This window comes from Bombyx mori, chromosome 18 (genome assembly GCF_030269925.1).
Source record: "Bombyx mori chromosome 18, ASM3026992v2".
Lineage (NCBI taxonomy): Eukaryota > Metazoa > Arthropoda > Insecta > Lepidoptera > Bombycidae > Bombyx > Bombyx mori.
In genome coordinates this window covers 2,716,259-2,735,324 of record NC_085124.1, presented here as the reverse complement: position 1 = coordinate 2,735,324, position 19,066 = coordinate 2,716,259, and the positions used below count along the sequence as shown (strand labels likewise).

The 19,066-nt window shown below is 41.7% G+C and overlaps 1 protein-coding gene across 6 annotated transcripts in view; it reads left to right on the top strand.

The window, feature by feature from the left end:
• The window catches only part of LOC101743983 (uncharacterized), a 37,560-nt gene extending 18,766 nt beyond the window's left edge, over nt 1-18,794 (top strand). For 2 of the 6 annotated variants that reach the window (XM_062673587.1, XM_062673586.1), the window contains exons 2-4: nt 15,416-15,503; nt 16,895-17,047; nt 17,602-18,794. In XM_062673587.1, coding sequence (XP_062529571.1) covers nt 15,416-15,503; nt 16,895-17,047; nt 17,602-17,880 — 520 coding nt within the window. In that variant the 3' untranslated portion in view covers nt 17,881-18,794. Of the gene's footprint in view, nt 1-3,012; nt 3,667-4,082; nt 4,245-15,415; nt 15,504-16,894; nt 17,048-17,601 lie in introns of those variants that run through there. The other 4 variants (XM_004928090.5, XM_062673590.1, XM_062673589.1 and 1 more) reach the window with 4 other exon arrangements.
• The last annotated feature ends 272 nt before the right edge of the window (nt 18,795-19,066 follow it).

The following is a 19,066-nucleotide window of genomic DNA, read 5'->3' as shown; positions in this document are numbered from 1 at the left end:
TCTGATCGGACCAGCGCATGGGACTACGCCCCCTAGGCCTCTTTCCTTCCACTTTGCCGGTGATGAGAAGTCTTTCGAGATTGTCACCCTTTTTTCTCGCAACGTGACCGAAAAACTCTAAAATCCTACGTAGGCAAATGGTGGAGAGTCTTAAGGAGACGCCTAGTTCTTCCAGGATTGATGCGTTTGTCCGATGCGCCGTCCAGGGAATCCGCAGCATTTTCCTCCAGCACCACATCTCAAACGCGTCGATCCGACTTCGATCAGCCTTCTTCAGAGTCCATGTCTCCGCCCCATATAAGAAAATAGAAAACACAAGACTTGTTACAAGTTTACGCTTGGTTTTTATGGAGATGTTTCTATCGGACCAGATGCTATCAAGCTGAGACATGGCAGTTTTTGCTATCCCGATACGTCTTCGAATCTCAGGCTCGCACGATCCAGTATTCGCAATCATGGAGCCCAGGTATATGAATCTTTCTGTTGTTTCAAGATGCAGTGACCCCGTGTGCTCCAGTTTGTTCATGCGGTCTATTACCATCACTTTTGTTTTGGATCGGTTAATGGCAAGACCAAGTTCGAGGCTAATTTTTTCAAGCTTGCTCATGAGAGCAGCCATCTCGCTTTCATTAGCCGCGAGAAGAGTGGTGTCGTCGGCGTATCGGAGGTTGGACAATTTTACTCCACCAATGGTAACTCCACCATCCCAGCCTTCACAAGTCCGTCTCATGATATACTCTCCATAGAAGCGTTTCTATATGGTACTTTTTTTTATTGCATAAATGTGTGGACGAGCTCACAGCCCACCTGTTAAGTGGTTGCTGGAGCCCATAGATATTTACAACGTAAATGCGCCACCCTCCTCGAAATATAAGTTCTAAGGTCTCAAATATAGTTACAACGGCTGCCTCGCCCTTCAAACCGAGACACATTACTGCTTCACGGCAGAAATACGCAGAGTGGTGGTACCTACCCGCGCGGACTCACAAGAGGTCCTACCACCAGTAGACCACATTTACAGAACTTAACCACCCCACAGTCTTTTAAATATAGATTACGTTTCAGCCGCGTTCCCCAACCCAAAACTGGCACGATGGTCCTCACAGCGAAGACTGTGTGCTGATGGCACGAGGGCAAGCCTAGCGATACTTTCCTGACATTTGGCGATTTTAAAATAAAATGATTCAACATCGTTCATCAAATCTAATTACTCGTGGAACCTTTAAAACAGTCATTATTCATTCCTAGCTGAAACCTTTTAACCCAAAAAAAAAGGTAGGTGGAAAAAAGGTGGTAGGAGCCAGGGGCTCAAACAGTATCGGCATATTCACAACGGCTGTCTTGCTTGCTAGGTCACAGAAACATAAATACGCAAGGATTGTTTGATACATTACTGAACCCTATTTAGTGTTACTAATAATTCAGATCTGAACAAGTTGTTGCGGAGTTGTGTAAATAATTCCTGCCTAGAGTAGAAATAAAATACATACTGCTATTGTAACTTCTTCGATTTTTATGAGTAGGACAAATATTTGGAAGTCTTTTTACGACTTAATTTCGCGTTTAACAATCGGACGTTTGAAAATGGTTTACAGTTTTCGCGGTCAACTACGACTGACGTTATTATTCGTCTGCATTTGAATATTGTTTTAACTACTTCTGTCAAAATTGTATAAAAAATAATTAGTAACAATTGCGTTTGCCCATAAACACAGCCCACTGAGTATCTCGCCGGATCTTCTCAGTGGGTCGCGTTTCCGATCCGGTGGTAGATTCTGCGAAGCACCGTTCTTGCTAGGGTCAGTGTTAGCAACACTCCGGTTTGAGCCCCGTGAGCTCACGTACATGTTAGAGCGAAGCTGAAATAGCCTCTCTAGACTATCAGCATAGGTCGGAAAAAAAATTCGATCCGAAACGATCACACAAATGTTGTTAATATTTAAATTATTGGCTTAAAAAGATAACATAAGGCGGTTTCTTCAAACACTAATATCTGTTAGCTAGCTCTCTTAGAAAAAGTTCGATTGCATTGTATACTTAGATTACTTATATACTTATAGTGCCGGCCTCAGCCTTGGGTCCTAAATATTCACGAAAACAAAAGAAATCTTTATAGTATTCCAATTTTAGAATGGCTAAAAAGCCCCAGTGATGCTTGTATGGGCTGTGGAGACTTCTAAAGACTGGGCTCACTGTTTACCTCAGTGCTTTCAACGTGTGCAATGATTTTCTAAATAGCGAAAGGAATTTTCTTGAAAAAATAATAAATGAACTAGTAGTTGCCTTTGTAATATTAATAGGATTTTACTCTTGTACTTATGGAAGGAAAAATTTATTACTTGAACATATCCACACATATGTGCATGATTACACTTCTATACCACTATGTATATTCATACTGTGACACAAAGTAAACTAAAAAAAATAGAACAAAAACAATCATGCCATAACTATTAAATTATTTCTCACTTGTTTAACAAACTATGTTCCTAAATCATAACCTTTTTTTTATGAATGAACGGTTACTGGTGGCCCAGAGGCTTTTCCTGTTTCCACCAGGATATAAATCGTAGCCCTCTAGATCAAAGAGCACGCGGGTGGGCCACTATCCTGTCTTATTCTGCAAAGCAATCATGCTTTTTGTTAGAAGAGTAGGATAATCGTCACAAGAAGGCAATCGGAACATCAATTTTAATTCTCGAATACAGTGTTCATGGTTTAAATATTACAGCAGTGGTCTGCCTCTTCGATTTGTTTCTGACATTACAAATGTCCACGAGCAACGGTAATCGCATATCATCGGTAGGCCACACGGTCAACGAAAAACCCGCTTAACATCAGATGATTCGTGAACACATCTGTACGTTACTAAAAATATTAACATTGCAAAATCCTATGACTTATTAACAGATTCCGTAGAATTAACATTATTAATGTGCAATCAAACAATCTAACCGGTAATCGATTGGACGATTAATTAATAAATATGAAGCGCTTCAGCGATGTCGGTCTCCGCGTCGCCGGCACAAGGCCACGGTCGCCCATCAGCAGCTAGTAGTCAGACGGATGCAGGAAACGCTAGTCCAACGCGGAGCGCCGAGCGAAATACGCTTGTCCTAAACTAAACAGATATTGTCATAGACTAGATAGGAAACCGTACACCGAAATAAAATAAAAATGACACAATCATTATATTTTTTATCTGTGGAGATTTATTTTGCCGCGTAAACTAGTGCAGTACGAAGCTAAAAATAAAATTGTATTTCAAGATACATACGCGGATGTGACATTTCGTTTATTTTTCTATGTGCGTGATTATATAAAAACAGTTTTACAGTTTTATACTATACGTTGTACATACACCTATCAATTTATTTTGTTATTTAGTTAAACGAATGCTTTCATGTGAATAGAACATTGACCGAATTACTGAGCAAGATGAACGAATGAATTACATGAAATTAGAGATATTTGTGTACACATTTCAATTCGGAACGTGTAACTATTTATGACAATATTTTTTTTAATGGGCCTTATTTATCGAACTACAAGTGTTATGTTTTACCGGAAAATGACATAGCTGATGTAATTGTGCTTGTGCTCGTTTTAAAACAAACTTTTTTTTTTAATTATAATTAAGCACGGATTTTTGTTATAAATGACAAGGTGAGTTAATTTTTTATATAGATTAAGACACCCGTTACATCGGCACGCTGATTTCTCGTCGGATCTTCCTAGAATTATCGCGACTTCGATCAGATAATAGACGGACTAGTGGTTGGGCAGTAGTCAACAAACCCACTAATACCATTCATATCCCACCCACCATTCATATTGAAATAAGTAACATCTAAAGTATGCAATATCTTGCGATGTAAATGTTTGTGTTGATTACGTTAAATACATTGTTTATCGAGAATGTAACGGTAATGTAAAATAGTGACGTATGGATAAAATAGTCTCATAATTCAGCAAAAGAAACAGAGCGGCAAAAACTTCGGATAAAAAGGATAAAAAAACGAGACAAATTAAGCATAAACTACTGCAAACAAAAAGTTTTTTTTTATTTTTTTTTGTTTGAGGGATTACTCCGTGGCCTGGGGGCATTTCCCGGAGTTTCACCAGGACATGTGGGCGAGCAAGGGCTCAGCCAGGAGGGGTGGGATTTGCTAACAGCTAGGACAACGACGAGTCGACGGTGACTGGCTCCTGCGTGATAATGATCAGATGAAATAGGCTACGAGGTCTATAAAAATTGGTCGTTAATAAATAAAATGAAATGAATGTATTACCGTTCTGAGTCAAGCTTTTTCATGGTCTCTGACTACTTTTTTTCTGATGTCATAGATAGAGAAACCATCTCACGACGCACCTAGTTTTAAGTGGCTACCAGAGCCCATAGGCATCATCGTGCCAATAAAATTGAAACTGTGCAATTTGTCAATTGTTTTTTTTTTTTTTTTTTTTTTTTTATGATTGAAAGTTTACTGGTGGCCCGAAGGCCTTTCCAGTTTCACCAGGACAGGTGGGCGAGCAAAGGCTCAGCCAAGAGGGGTGGGATTTGCTAACAACTGCCCGAGCGCCTCCGAAGGAGACCTAACAACTCAAGAGCAATTGTTTCGCGAATGAATCTACTACCGGATCGGAATCGCGACCCGCTGAGAAGATCCGGCGAGAAACTCAGCGGGCTGATGCATGGGTTAGGTTGCACGTCGACCTCTTTGTCGAGTTCGACGAGTACGGTTACCGGGGTCCCTAAGCCTGCCCCTAGTATTAGAGCTGAAGGCATCTAATGCAAAGGTTATTGGATCTGATGGATCCGTAAGGACGTGTCTAGGGCGTCGACGGTGACTGGCTCCTGCATGATCAGGATTCGGGGAGTAGTCAGCGGCGGCAACGATAAGGCGATTATCATGACGCATAGCCTTATCGAAGTATCGTTCCGACGCTGACTTCATGTATTTCCGAATTGATTCGAGGCCCAGGTCGTCGTGTAGGTCAACGTTCCTCACGAACCACGGAGCCCCGACAGCTAACCTGCAAAAGCGGGATTGTAGGGATTGGAGGGTGTCTATGTGTGTGCGGGCCGCGTGAGCGAACACCACACTCGCGTAAGTCATGACGGGCCTTATGCAAGTTTTGTAAAGTGTCACCTTGTTCCGAAGGGACATTTTACTCCGCTTACAGATCATGGGGTAGAGTCTACCGAGAATAAACGCGGCACGGTCACGGACTGATTTTATATGCGGGCGGAATGTCATCGATGCATCCAGGGTAACGCCCAGGTACTTGACCTTCCTGGCCCAGGGTATGGGTTGTCTAAAGAGAGTAATCGGGGGTGTGAGATTCCTCCTCCTAATCCGGGAGGAAATCCGTGTGGAGCTTCCCCTCTGAAATAGCACCGCAGTACTTTTCGCTGGGTTGATGTCTATGCGCCATTTTCGGAACCACTGTCCTAGGGCTAGGGCTGCGCTCTGAAGCTTCTTCGCGATTAGGGACTTATTTCTACTAGAATAGTAAACAGTCGTGTCGTCGGCGAATAAAGCTAAATGGGTCGGCGGCGACCGGAGAATATCGTTGACGAATAAGCTAAATAGGAGGGGTGAGAGGACAGAGCCTTGCGGGACTCCAGCTGTGAGAGGTCGTGGGGAGGAGCGGGTTCCCTCGACTCGATATCGAAAAGAGCGGTTCGACAAGAAGTCCCGTATGATGAGCACGAGACTATCCGGCACGCCCATGTTGAATAGTTTGAAAATCAAACCATTGTGCCAGACTTTGTCGAACGCTTTTGCGACGTCGAAGAAGAGAGCTCCCGTGTATAACGGTTTTGGTCGATTAAGCCCCACAAGAATGTGCTCCGTGAGGCGGTGCACCTGTTGAACGCATGAGTGATTTGTACGGAATCCGAATTGTTCATCGATGAGAATGCCCTTGGATGAGACGAAGTCTCTGAGGCGTTTGTAGAGCAGACGCTCATACAGTTTGCCTAGAGACATAAGGAGGCTAATCGGGCGGTAGCTCGTCGGATGATTTTTTGGTTTACCGGGTTTATGTATGCCGATAACGTCCGCTTCTTTCCACACCGCGGGAAAGATACAGTTCGCCATAGCGGCATTGAAAATAGATGCCAACATCACGATGAGTTGGACGGGTAGAAGTTTAATAACGCGGTTGGATATACCGTCGGGACCGGGAGCCTTGCGAGGACGTAGGTCTTTGATCAAGTCTTTAACTTCCATCGGAGTGACGGGTGGTAACGCATCAGAGGGTGGCAAGGAGGCTCTGCGTTCTACCTCACTGTCTACTAATTCTACATGAACAGGGTCCACGGATTGAGTGCTGGGCGTGCACTGGGTTTGCAATGTATCGGCCAGCAGCTCTGCTTTTTCGTCATCATCGAACGCCGCGAGTCGGCCTGAGGGGCCTACGAGGGGGGGCATAGTTACTACCGTATCCGATTTGAGAGTACGAGCTAAGCGGTAGTAAGACCTTTGAGAGGGCGCGAGTCCTTCTAAGAAATCAGACCATCTGGCATCTCGGACTTTGGTGATGCGAGACTTTACGTCGCGTTGTAGGGCACGCATTCGAATACGATTTTCCGCGGTAGGATACCTATCGTACGCACGGATCGAGGCGTTCTTAGCTCTAAGGAGTTCCCTAATATCGTCGGGCAATTTGAAGCGGTGAAGGAAGTCCTCCGCTACAACTTGCTTCGATGACCTATCTAATGTCGAGGTGATGTGTGACGTTACGATGTCTATGGCTTCAGCGGTATCCTGAGGAGACGGGATAGAGTCCGGACTAAACGGAAGCGATGGTGGATCAGATTCAGCCAGGCTGATGCCCAGCGTGTGCCAATCCACAACAGTCCTCGTGACGGGAACGGAATCGGGAGCGCGACCGAGCTTCATAACGACGGGACGGTGGTCTGAATCTAACTCTGAAACTACTTCGATCGAGTGTAAGCGCAGAGTTACGTTTTTTAATAACGCTATGTCGAGTATATCCGGGCGATGCGCGATATTTAGCGGGTAGTGAGTCGGGGTTAGCGGAGCGACGATATCGAAGGCGAGATCATCGACTAACGCGTCAAGCCGCCTGCCATTCGGGGTTGTGGTGTGTGAGTTCCACCTGATGTGTTTACAATTTAGGTCGCCCGCCAGAATGACAGAGCTCCCCATACCGAGCAGCGCCTCGATATCACTGCTTAGAACGATCTTATCCGGTGGAAGATAAACGGACGCGATAACGATCGGCGCGTGTCCCGTCAGTGAGATTCGGCACAGTGATGCTTCGATATTAGCGAGCGCGGGAGGATCGAGCGGGACGCAATGCAGGGCTCTTCTATAGTAAATGACGGTACCACCACCACGGGCAGAGAGCCTGTCGTTCCTGACCATGTTATAGTTCGCGATTTTAGGGTCACGGCGCGCGGGCTTAAGTAGGGTCTCCTGCACTAAAAAGATATCAATTTGGTGGTCACGCAAAAAGTCAGAAACCTGATCACGTTGATTTGCGAGACCGTAAGCGTTAAAAAATCCTATCGTTACGGATAGGGGCTTTATTCTACTTATATACGCCATTGATTACCGGCGGAGTGAGGGGAGGACGTACGTATTTAATGACGCGTATACGTCGGCGTATTCCTGCACAACGGCGATAAAGTGTTGTGCAGTGGAGGCAGCGCGAATGGCGTCGCCCAAAGCGTTAACGCGCTCAAAGTTGATCGACTGAAAGAAGTCGATCGCTAAAGCGAGATTGTCGGACGCGGTCGGAGGGCAAGTCGCGGGAGAGGGACGAGTCGCGGGGGCGGGACGAATCGCGGAGGAGGGAGTTGTAGCCGTGTTCGTGTACGGCAGCGGTTTTGCCCAGGCCGAGACACTGGGCACCGCCGCCGGAACGAACGCTGGCTTAGCCTGCGACGCAGAGGGTGCCGAGGCTTTGATGTCTGGGCCGGAAGCTCGGAGGCGGTTTTGGCGGGCGACGCGGCGATTTATTTTAGGGGCTCGGGGGCAACCACGGTAATTCGCGGGGTGACCCTGTGTTCGACACAGGACGCAGCTAGGCGGTTCCGTCGCGGTTTTTTGGTCGCGAGCGCAGAGGGGCGTGGCGTGATCGCCCAAACACTTAACACATCGGGGGCGCGCGTGACAGTTACGGGAAGAGTGCCCGTACAATTGACAGTTATGGCACTGGCTAGGAGTGCCTTTTTTATGGGGGGCTTCGACAGCGATACCAGAGAGCCTACAGACGGTCTGTGTGTTAAAGATTTTCTTACCCTCGGGGGTAGGCTGGAGAGCGACTAGAACCATATTATATGGCTCCCTACCGCGACCGGTGTGCATACGGTGCACAGAATTCACTGGTAGGCCTTGTTCTAACAGGTCGGCTTTTACGAGCTCTACATCTAACTCTTTAGGGATTCCGCGTATTACAACGCGGAGTTCGCGCTCCTCCTGGAGCGTATACGTATGGAAACTTATACGCTCCTTACGGAGGTAAGAAGAGAGGGCCCTATGGTCGTCGGGTGTTTGAACCTTAATTTGAATGCCGTTCGCGAGGTTACGGGCATTCGTGAAATTTATATTTTTGGCCTTAAGGGCCAGGCAAACTCGATCCCAAGCTGCCTTCTCCTGAAGGATAACCGGGGGAGGGGTCTGGGTTTTATTTTGTGCCACCGGACGCGGCGACGGAGTGGCACGGGCTGGGGGCGCAACGGGAGTCTGAGGGCGGGGGCGCGACGCGTTCACGGCTTTGCTAATTTTAGCGGCCGCGGGAGCTCGAGACTCCGCGGCACGCTTCTTACCCTTCTGTACCAGGGTGAATCCATCCGTCGATGAGGCGGGGGCGAGGTCGACCTCCATGTCCGAGTCAGAGTCGGAGCACGAGGAGGCGGGTGCAGGCGACCTACGAGCAAGTGTAGGTGTTTTAGAGGGCGCGACGGAGGCCGCGGATGATCGCTCAGCTGAAACGATGGTCACGGCGGACGACGCAGCAGCTTTTCTCGCCAGTATAGGCGACACGGGAGCGGCAGGCACGACAGAGGCTGCGGTGCTCAATGCAGAAGCTCTGCACGCAGGTACAGGCGACGCAGGAGCAGCGAGCGCGGCGGAGTCCTCGAGAGGGCTCGCAGTGTGATTGGCCTTGAAGGCCAAAAACTCCGAGGCGAGCTGTGGGTGGCGAAGTCGGAGGAATTCCGCGAATACAGCGTCCATGATCGCTGAGTACCCAGGTGGGGCGGCCCCGGGTCTTGAAAACACTCGCCTTGCGGCGAGGCCCCAACTTCTCGGACCTGAGCGGTTCTATTGAACACAGGTGGCAATGCGGCGCGATTACTACAGGACAAAGAAAAAGCACAACAAAACAGAAATTACGAAAAGAAACAAAACAAATAAATACTTGCAGGAAACCACTTTGTCGGCAGATGTACCACGAACACAGAAACAACAAAAGGAAACAAAACAAATAAAAACTTCCAGAAAGAGCACTTAGTCGGCAGATGTACCACAAACACAGGCCGCGCGAACAATGGCCGGGCTAACAAAAGCCGGGCGAACAAAGACCGGGCGATCGAGTGGACGATGAGCACGTCCGCACGTGACGGGTGCCTCTATCGGAATGAGATTGTCAATTGTAGACGGCTATCAGTCTAACCGACTCTAACTCATTAAACCAACAGAAATATTAGTATTGTGGTATATAAATTTAGAATAACTATATTTAACATATCTCAGCGCTATCCACCGAAAATTAACCCACAGACACAGCCCACTGAGTTTCTCGCAGGATCTTCTCAGTGGGTCGCGATTCCGATCCGGTAGTAGACTTTGTGAAGCACCGCTCTTGCTAGGGCTAGTGTTAGCAAATTCTTTCAGGTTGAGCCCGTGAGCTCACCTACCCATCCGGCCGTAGCTGGAATGGCTCCTTAGACTATCTAATAGGTAGGAAAAAAATGTGATTGCCGTCATTTCGGTCGGCAAAGCGCAGTGGACTCCTCACACAAATTCCACAAGCGGGGTAGGGTAGGTAGGGGGTCACACGCAACAAACTTCCGATTACTTGTCAGAAATTACATGACCACAAACCATATTCTCCCATCAGCTATCGATTCTTCCGAATCGAATCACATCGATAATATCGATTTCTCTAGGACCTTGTTTTTGTTATTTAATTGTCCGCGTCCATGAACTTTATTGAACAATTATCATCACATCGTAGAGTCTAGTAGCTATTTGTTCGTTTATAACTTCGAGAAACGATTTATAAGATAGTTATGACTGTGGATCTTGCGTATTTAGGTCGCGAACCAGCGGCGCGTTCCATTACGAATGGTTTACCCTCACACGCGTCTCTACATATAAATATATCTGCATATCTATATATTAATACGTGAAGCAAAAACTTTGTATCCCTTTTTACGAAAATTGCGCGGACGGAGGAGTATGAAATTTTCCACACTTACAGAGAATATAGAGAAAAAGTGCAAAATGCTAATATTTTTTTAAAATAATGCATAAAAGATACATTAAATCAATAAAGAAAAAATTACACACACTACCTGCCATGTATTTGACGCACACACGCATGCGTACTATTTATTGTCAAACTTTTGTTCTTGACGTCTGTTGTCAAATTGAGATTAAATATTGTTTGCCTTTGTTAATATTTTTTATAGTGTAGTCTTGGCGAAATTTATGATTATAGAAGTATAAAATACAATCATGATAGTGTACAAACTTACAATTCCAATTAATTATAGTCGAATTTCGACTACTGCGGGACCTCTAGTATATATAAATAGAAGAAGATATGTAACAGTTTAGGCAATTTTTTTCGCATGTGTTTGTTTTTTAACTAAAACTGCTTTTTGTTAATCACTCAGTAGTGATTGACAAGCTTTAGTTAGTATTTAAAAAATATATAATCATGGAAATTTTCCGGTTTTTTTCTTAGTGCCAGAAAGAAAATGTAATACGTAGAATAATTAGTACGTTAATACGTACAGTACAAGTTTCAATATCGAGGCGTCAGTGATTATAGGATCGTGTTCAAATTTGGGGCCAAAAGCAAGTTATTTGATTTAATTCTCATAACCTTAATGTTACCGTAATTATAAGTACAGTAAATTCGTTGTCATGTCAACAGGCACGTGGTCCTACAACTATATATCCGTAAACACTGCTAAATTAGGAGTTATACATTAAAAACTACTAGAAATTCAAATTCTAAAATGTTGGCTATTTTTTTCAGTAATGCGTGTTGAAATTCGGCAGTTTTATTTAATCAGTATATAATACAATAATAAAGCAAAACTAACTAGATATTTGAACATTATAAAAAACCAAAGAAGTAAGATTTCTAAACTTTTAAAAAAAAGTTCCTGTTTAAATTGTCATCTGTGTTGGCGTTATCAAATGCGTAAAATTAAAAATATAAATGAATATTACATATTATATATAAATACAAAAAAATGGTAAATTAGAGAAAGCTTAAATTCATGAAATCGTTAATTTTTTGGTGCAAAATTGAAAACGACCCTAAAGTCATTTTTTTATCGTAGGGCGTTAACACTACTAGCGTTAAAACACGTGTTAGCATCTTATTTAGTTACAGAAAAATATTAATGTAAGTTCAGCACAATGAATAGTAACATTGTATCTGATATACGAGTAACTTCCGCGAAACTCAATTGCATTGTTGTTACGTTTTGCATTGAAGCAAGGAAACGTCGGACGTATTGTGGATTTTACACGAAATATATTTGTATCAGCTAAACAGTTACATTGTGTACTGACTCATATAAAAAAAATTGCATCAACTAAACTTTTATATTGCGTGTTGATGCAATTAAAAACTAAATAATATAAACCTAAATTGTACTGTTAAAAGACCTTAGAATTAAACTCATGTCTCAAGATAGGTGGCGGCATTTACAATACAGATGTCTATAGTCTCCGGTAACCACTTAGCACCAGGTGGGCCGTGAGCTCGTCCACCCATCTGGGCAATAAAAAACTAAATACAAAGATGAAAATCTTTACGCTGGTAAATTTGACTGAATCAACACACTTGATTTGTTTTTCTGCATTAGTTGCAATATCTTAAAACAGTTTTCAAAATTGTAAGACGCTTGAAAATTTTCAGACTTACCAAGGTCTGATGGCATTACAATAATTTTGTTTCCCGGCCATAATGACCACAATAAAAAAAAACTTACTTAAATGTTTAGTCAGGCTTGCTTTACTTCTTTCACGATTTATTTTTCGTTTATACAATACAAACATATACAAACTTACATAATAATAGAATTCTTCTTAGATCTTTTTTTATTGCTTAGTTGGGTGGACGAGCTCACAGCCCACCTGGTGTTAAGTGGTTACTGGAGCCCATAGACATCTACAACGCAAATGCGCCACCCACCTTGAAGTATAAGTTCTAAGGTCTCAGTATAGTTACATACTGCTTCACGGCGCAAATAGGCAGGGTGGTGGTACCTACCCGTGCGGACTCACAAGAGGTCCTACCACCAGTGTAAGATTCATGCGAACATTCCTGATAGCTCCTGATAGCCAGATAAATATTTTAAATAAATTCTCCTACGTAATACCTACTTCTATAAAACTAATAATGATAATACAAATTCGCATGCTCTCTTCAAGCTTAATACTTATTTTTAATCATTCAACACGAACGAGAATACGCGTAACAAGAGGCGAATGACAAAGAAATTTAGGAGAAAAGTTCTGAAATGGCATCGAGTCCGTCTGATGACGTCACCGCCTCGTCTCACAATTGAAGGTGGATGAAGGGGATATGATACAATTTGTTAATTTTGAGAAAACGGGCAACACTCTTTTGTTACTTGTACTTTTTAATACGCTTTTATTAGCTTCAGACGTATGTATGTTACAACGCTTTTTTACAATAAAATATTTTTTTCTTACACTATTTTTATAATTTTTTTTTCCTATTTTTTATTTGGATTTTCTATAAAAGCGTATTTTGTTAGTTTTTTTAAACTATTATTTATTATTCGTACATAGCTCCTTCATCACATGCAAGTTCTAAAAATGGCCTTTAAACCCGGAGTTTTAAGGTCTAATGTGGTTTATAGGCACTTAACGTAAAAACTCAAATGGTACTTAACCCCTTCATCCACTCATGTCTTCAATTATTGTGCTGCTGATAAATCTAATCATTTTATTAGTCCAACGTCAGAATTATCGAGTTGAGTCGTGACGATGCGCTCTGTCTAATTCCGTCGAGTGTATGGGCGTGGGACAAACGGGACATCAACATCGTTGACAGCACGAAGCTTGCGGGTTTGCCTTTAGATTTTTTAAAAATCTTAATTTAACAATTTATTTAAAAGTTTGGGTTTTCACAAAAAAAAAAAGGAACTAAGAACACTGTGCAAGGATCCGATGTTTGACAGCCAATGACAAAAAATTGAAGATATTATGCAGTATTAATAAAAACTATTGGAAACAGAGAGAACACACTTTTTAAATATATTATTTACCATATCATACTTCATAGGAATTATCGGGGTGGATATTCCTTTTAAGCACTTTTTATCAGTCATTAATTTCATGCTGGCTATGAAAACTTCCATCGAGGTACCCTTATATACACTGCGCTGTCTTTAGCTCATTTAACTCGTTGACTTCATTGCCAAATTGAGTTCTGTGAGACATGTGTTTCGATCATAATTTATAAGTAGTGCGTACGAGTCTTTAACTCAGAGTTCTTTTTTTTAAATATGATCCAAATATTATTTTTATTACGAAGTTGGAGCAAGTCCATCCAAATATTTTGGTGCAGTAGAAACACTACACCAATACAACTATAAAATATGAATACTTTTAAAACACGTATAACTTCGTATCCAACCTTTTTTTTTAGTAAATGATACACGCGATTCTGTTCCCATCGAGGTTAAACAGATGTCAAGCAAATTTAAACTTAAACCGTACGATTTTAATAAACATTCTTGCATATTCCTCAAAACGTGACTCATAGAATATAAAATTTTAGTGGACCGTATATTATCATCAAAACAAGGCTACTAAAAGACCCACTTTGTGAAATATAAATAGGATTGCTTCAAGAGAACACCACGCTCTAAAACTTAGACTAACACACAAAGAGAGACCCCAACGATGATAATTTAAATAAAGAACTAATAAGCATTATTAAATAAAATTATTTCTTCTAGATTTAGATATAATTAAATATGAGTAAGTAGCATTAAAAACCACATCAATTGCACAATATCCTATTTACCGCGAGCCAAAAAAGCACACAAAAGTCGACTGAAAATGAAACACTGATTCGCGTGGTGAGTCTGTTCTAAGCTCAAAAAACCAATAGCACCATCCTATCCATTTCTTATAGAAATATATACCGGTATAGATACCCAAGTAATCTATAATAATACGTGAAACAAAAACTTTGTATCCCTTTTTATGTAAATTGCGCGGACGGAGGAATCTGAAATTTCCCACACTTATAAAGAATATAGATAAAAAGTGCAGAATGCTAATTCTTTTTTAAATTATGCATTAAAAATACGTTACATCAATAAAAAAACACTACACACACTACCATGAATTTGACACACATAAGCATAAAATAATATACTCTCTTGCTTATTCTCAAACTTCTGTCATTGTTTAAGTCTGTGGTGTGGTCAAATAGTGGGTCAAATTGAGAATAGATTATTATTGTTTGTCTTTATATTATTTGTCTATAGTGTAGTCATGGCGAAATCTGGGATAAGTATGTATAATATGACAATAGAACCTTATTAATGTTCAAACTTATCATTTCAATTAATTATAATTGAATTTCGACTACTGGGGAACCATCGGTAACAATAAAATGACATATTTTGTAATCAACTGAAACCAGCGTTTATCTGGATGTATGCATGCGTTTGTATTGAAGCAAACGGCCGTCTGGTGTAGTGGTAAGTGACATGGTCACTACACAGGGGGGTCGCGGGTTCGAATCCCGCCAAGGGAAGACATTTGTATGATAAATATAAATGTCTTTTCCAGGGTTATGGATGTATATTAAATATATGTACGTGTATAATAAAAATCTTACATTTATTTCCGTTATCTGGTACCTGTAACACAAGTTCTTTACGAACTTAGCACGGGACCCGTTATCGTGGCGTGATTGTTATTAAATATTTATTTATTATTTAAAAAAAAAAATACAAAGTTGTTAAATTTATTACAAAGCCCTGTAATAAAATGTCATAAATGTATTGGAGAAATAATTGAAATCGGCTAATAAATTCTGAGACATTCGATTCGGCAATTTAATAATAAAGTAATCTCGCACTGATAATTAGGAAAATTTTAAACAGTTGATGATGTTACCTAAAATTAATTTTAAATTCCAGCAAGGTCATGCCTCTGCCGTTGCTAAGGAGGTGCTGTGGATGCCTCCCCCTTGAAGCCGGCTGCTTCATACTCTGCATAGCATCTACTGTGAGTGAACAATAAACAATCATCGTCAGACGTCCATTGTTAAGCCTCCTTAAAGTTCATAAAATGATCAGCCCTAAACTGCCAGCATCCGACGTCGGTGATTATGCACGCTGCGTCTTTCACACATCAACATGGTAAATTAACAGGTCACCATCCTCGTCGAACTCGTCGATTACGACGAGCGAACTAACCCATAGACACAGCCCACTGAGTTTCTCGCCGGATCTTCTCAGTGGGTCGCGATTCCGATCCGGTGGTAGATTCAGCGAAGCACTGCTCTTGCTAGGGCTAGTGTTAGCAAATTTCCTCAGGTTGAGCCCATAAGCTTTGGTACCCCTCCAGGCGTAGCTTGAATAGCCCCTTAGGTTACCAGCGAATAGGTAGAGAATTTTTTTTCGTAAATGCAGCCAACCACCTTGAGACATGAGTTCTAAGTCTAGTTGTAGTACAACGGCTAACAGTACACATACAATTGGCAAATTCCCTGAATGATTGAATCCTTGTACTATTTTACAAACTCACTAATTCTTTTCCCGATTTTTGGTTCTCGAACTAATTGTTCCCGAACGTGAAAGATTGCTAAAGAAACCCCGGGTTCGTGCGAATACATCGGTAATAACTATGTTAAAAGCTCAATAAAAACTGAACGATATAATAAACATTGGTAATAAATTTATACGCACTACAATAGGAATACGTGACCGCACATTTAACGGGCTGTTTATGCCTTCAGAACAATAAAGATGATTGATTCTTTTTAATATTCATAGATATATTCTGTAAGATAAGATAAATGAATAGACTCGAGCAAGTCTGCAAGATGAGACAAGAGAATTTCAATATAGTCTGTTGGTTTATAACCTTGTTAGCGCCAACAACAGCAAATATTTTCTTGGTAGTGTAGGTCAGCCATCTCACTGTGCAACTGATGCTAGAAACGACCGTAGGCCAAGGACATTATAGTATAAATGCCACTGCCCCTAATTGTGACATAAGATTAAAGACCCAATGGGGTTCTTTCTTTATATATTTTTTATTTCTGTATTATTATTAATTTATTAAATGTGTGTGGATGAGCTCACAGCCCACCTGCTATTACGTAGTTCCAGGAGTCCATAGACATCTACAACGTAAATGCCGCCACCCACTTTGAGATGGCGCCCCACCCTTCAAACCGAAACGCATTACTGCTTCACGGCAGAAATAGGCAGGCTGGTAGTATCTACCCGTGCGGACTCACAAGAGGTCCTACCACCAGCGTATATCACTACGATATTTGAGCCCCGGCGAACATAGGCGAATTAATTGATAAAAGTAGATGCTTTCTATCGTGACGAAGGATTATCCGGCTTTATTTTTGATATTTTGGGCTTCATGTGGGATATTTTCAGATGGCATGTGTAGCGAACATAGCTGCCGGTGCGTGGAATCTCCCGAGGCATAGAGACCGCGAACCAGAGGACAACCTTATATCCATGAGCATGATCATGTTCTCCTCATTATCAGCCATCGGGAACATCGTCGCTTTGTTCGGTATATGGCTAGTGAGTACCATGTATCCCTTCAATTTTATACTCTAATGTTTTTAATTGCAGAATAACTTCAGAATCAAACTTATAACCGCTGCGTTCACATGCAAAGAAGATATTTTTTTTTGTCAAGAGACGTGTGAAAACGAAATTCTAGCGTAATTCGAAAAGAGTCGTCATAGGTAGCTATGGTGCTAAGCAGTTCGTAGTGTGGATGAAGACACCACACAACGCTCTCATTATTTCGTTGCGCAGATTAAAAATTCAAATTGACAATAAATTTGGTAGAAATTATTGGTAAAAATTTGGTAAAAATTATTGGTCATCGTCTTAAAAGCTTGCACAGTTAGGTAAAACTATCCCGCTTGTATCTGCTGGGAATCAGTCATGCGTACGGGTTTGTAAGGTGGGAGAGGGACTGCCCTCTACAACAAAATATTTCGACCTCATGTCTCAAAGCGGCAACAACATCTCTTGAGTTTCATTACCGATATGCAGCAGTAAATAATCAAGTATCTTTACTCTTTCAATATTAAGTTGTAAACAGAAAGAATATTTCGATTTTTCAGAAAAGGCCCGGAAACCTACAGTTGTCCTTAGTGTTCAACTCGATTTTCATCTTATGCATATTCTTGGTGTCAATAGTGACCTGTATCTTCAGGATGGATGAATTCCTCAAGCTACCCGGGAACATAGCTCTCGTAGTGGTAACGCTTATAGCTGGAGCAGGTATGTATTTTATACGCGTACCTTCTTACAGTCTCAACACTAGGAACAACATGGCGGCGATGCAACATCCCGCCAAAAAAGTTAACCTTTATTACAAACTTGACAACTTGACTTGGTAAATTGCTGTTGTTAGTAAATTTGAAATGGATACAATATTTTTGGCTTCGGGACTGTTCTTACGGCTTAATTACTGTCCATCATGACAAAGTGGAAGCCGTCATCCATTTTGAGACACGAGTCGAAAACTCAACTATACGACGTATCCACTATATCATTCTTCGAAATAAAAGGATGACTACGACGATACAACGACTATAAACATATTTAAATAAAAACAACGTTCCGTTGCCTACATCAGAGTCCACGGGGGTAGATACCACTAGTCTCCTTATATACTTCCGTATAGTCTATAAAATTAAGACCGGTCACCGTCCCCGCCGAACCCGTCGCTTGCGACGAAGGGCTCGACGAGTAAATTAACCCATAGACACAGCCCACTGAGTTTCTCGCCGGATCTTCTCATTAGGTCGCGTTTCCGATCCGGTGGTAGATTCTTCGAAGCACTGCTCTTGCTAGGGCCAGTGTTAGCAACAAATCAAATCAAACACTCCCGGTTTAAGCCCCGAGAGCTCACCTACACGCTAGGGTAAAGCTGAAATAGCCTTTCAAGGCTTTAAGCTTAAGTAGGGAAAAAATATAAGATCTAGTCTTAGATTATTGCACAATAATGGATAACGTTAATATCCTTTCTATTTCAGTTTATTCGCTGTACTACTTGACGGTGGTCAATAGTTTGTATCGGACCATGAAAATGTCTTACAGCGAAAGCGCTCTGCCGATTTGAGAGAAAAAATAAAGCATCAATTGTTAATTGAATATTGGTATTGGTTCATAAATAAGCAACCGGACACCAATGTGGAAACAATCTAAAAACACTTATACAGGGTGTTGCTTAAAAAGGAACGCTCGCTCATTATTTTTGTATAATAATAATAATAATAAATGTTTGAAACCATAAAGAAAATCTAATAAACTATCTTTTTTTTACTGCAACCTCATCGCTAATCGCAAATGACGTCGTGTGTGGTTGACCCTTGTATGTGTAATAATGTGTTTAGCTCTTCGATTATTTTGGCCACGAATGACGTCATTCGCTGTGAAGTTGCGTTCAGGCGAGCTTTGTAAAATTTGCGTGGTGATTTGAAAAAAGAAGATCTCCTGTGTACGCTGGAAAAATGAGAAATGGTTCGAAGTTGTGAACAGTATTTGTCGGTAAGATCGTTTCTAAGATTACATTCTGTACTA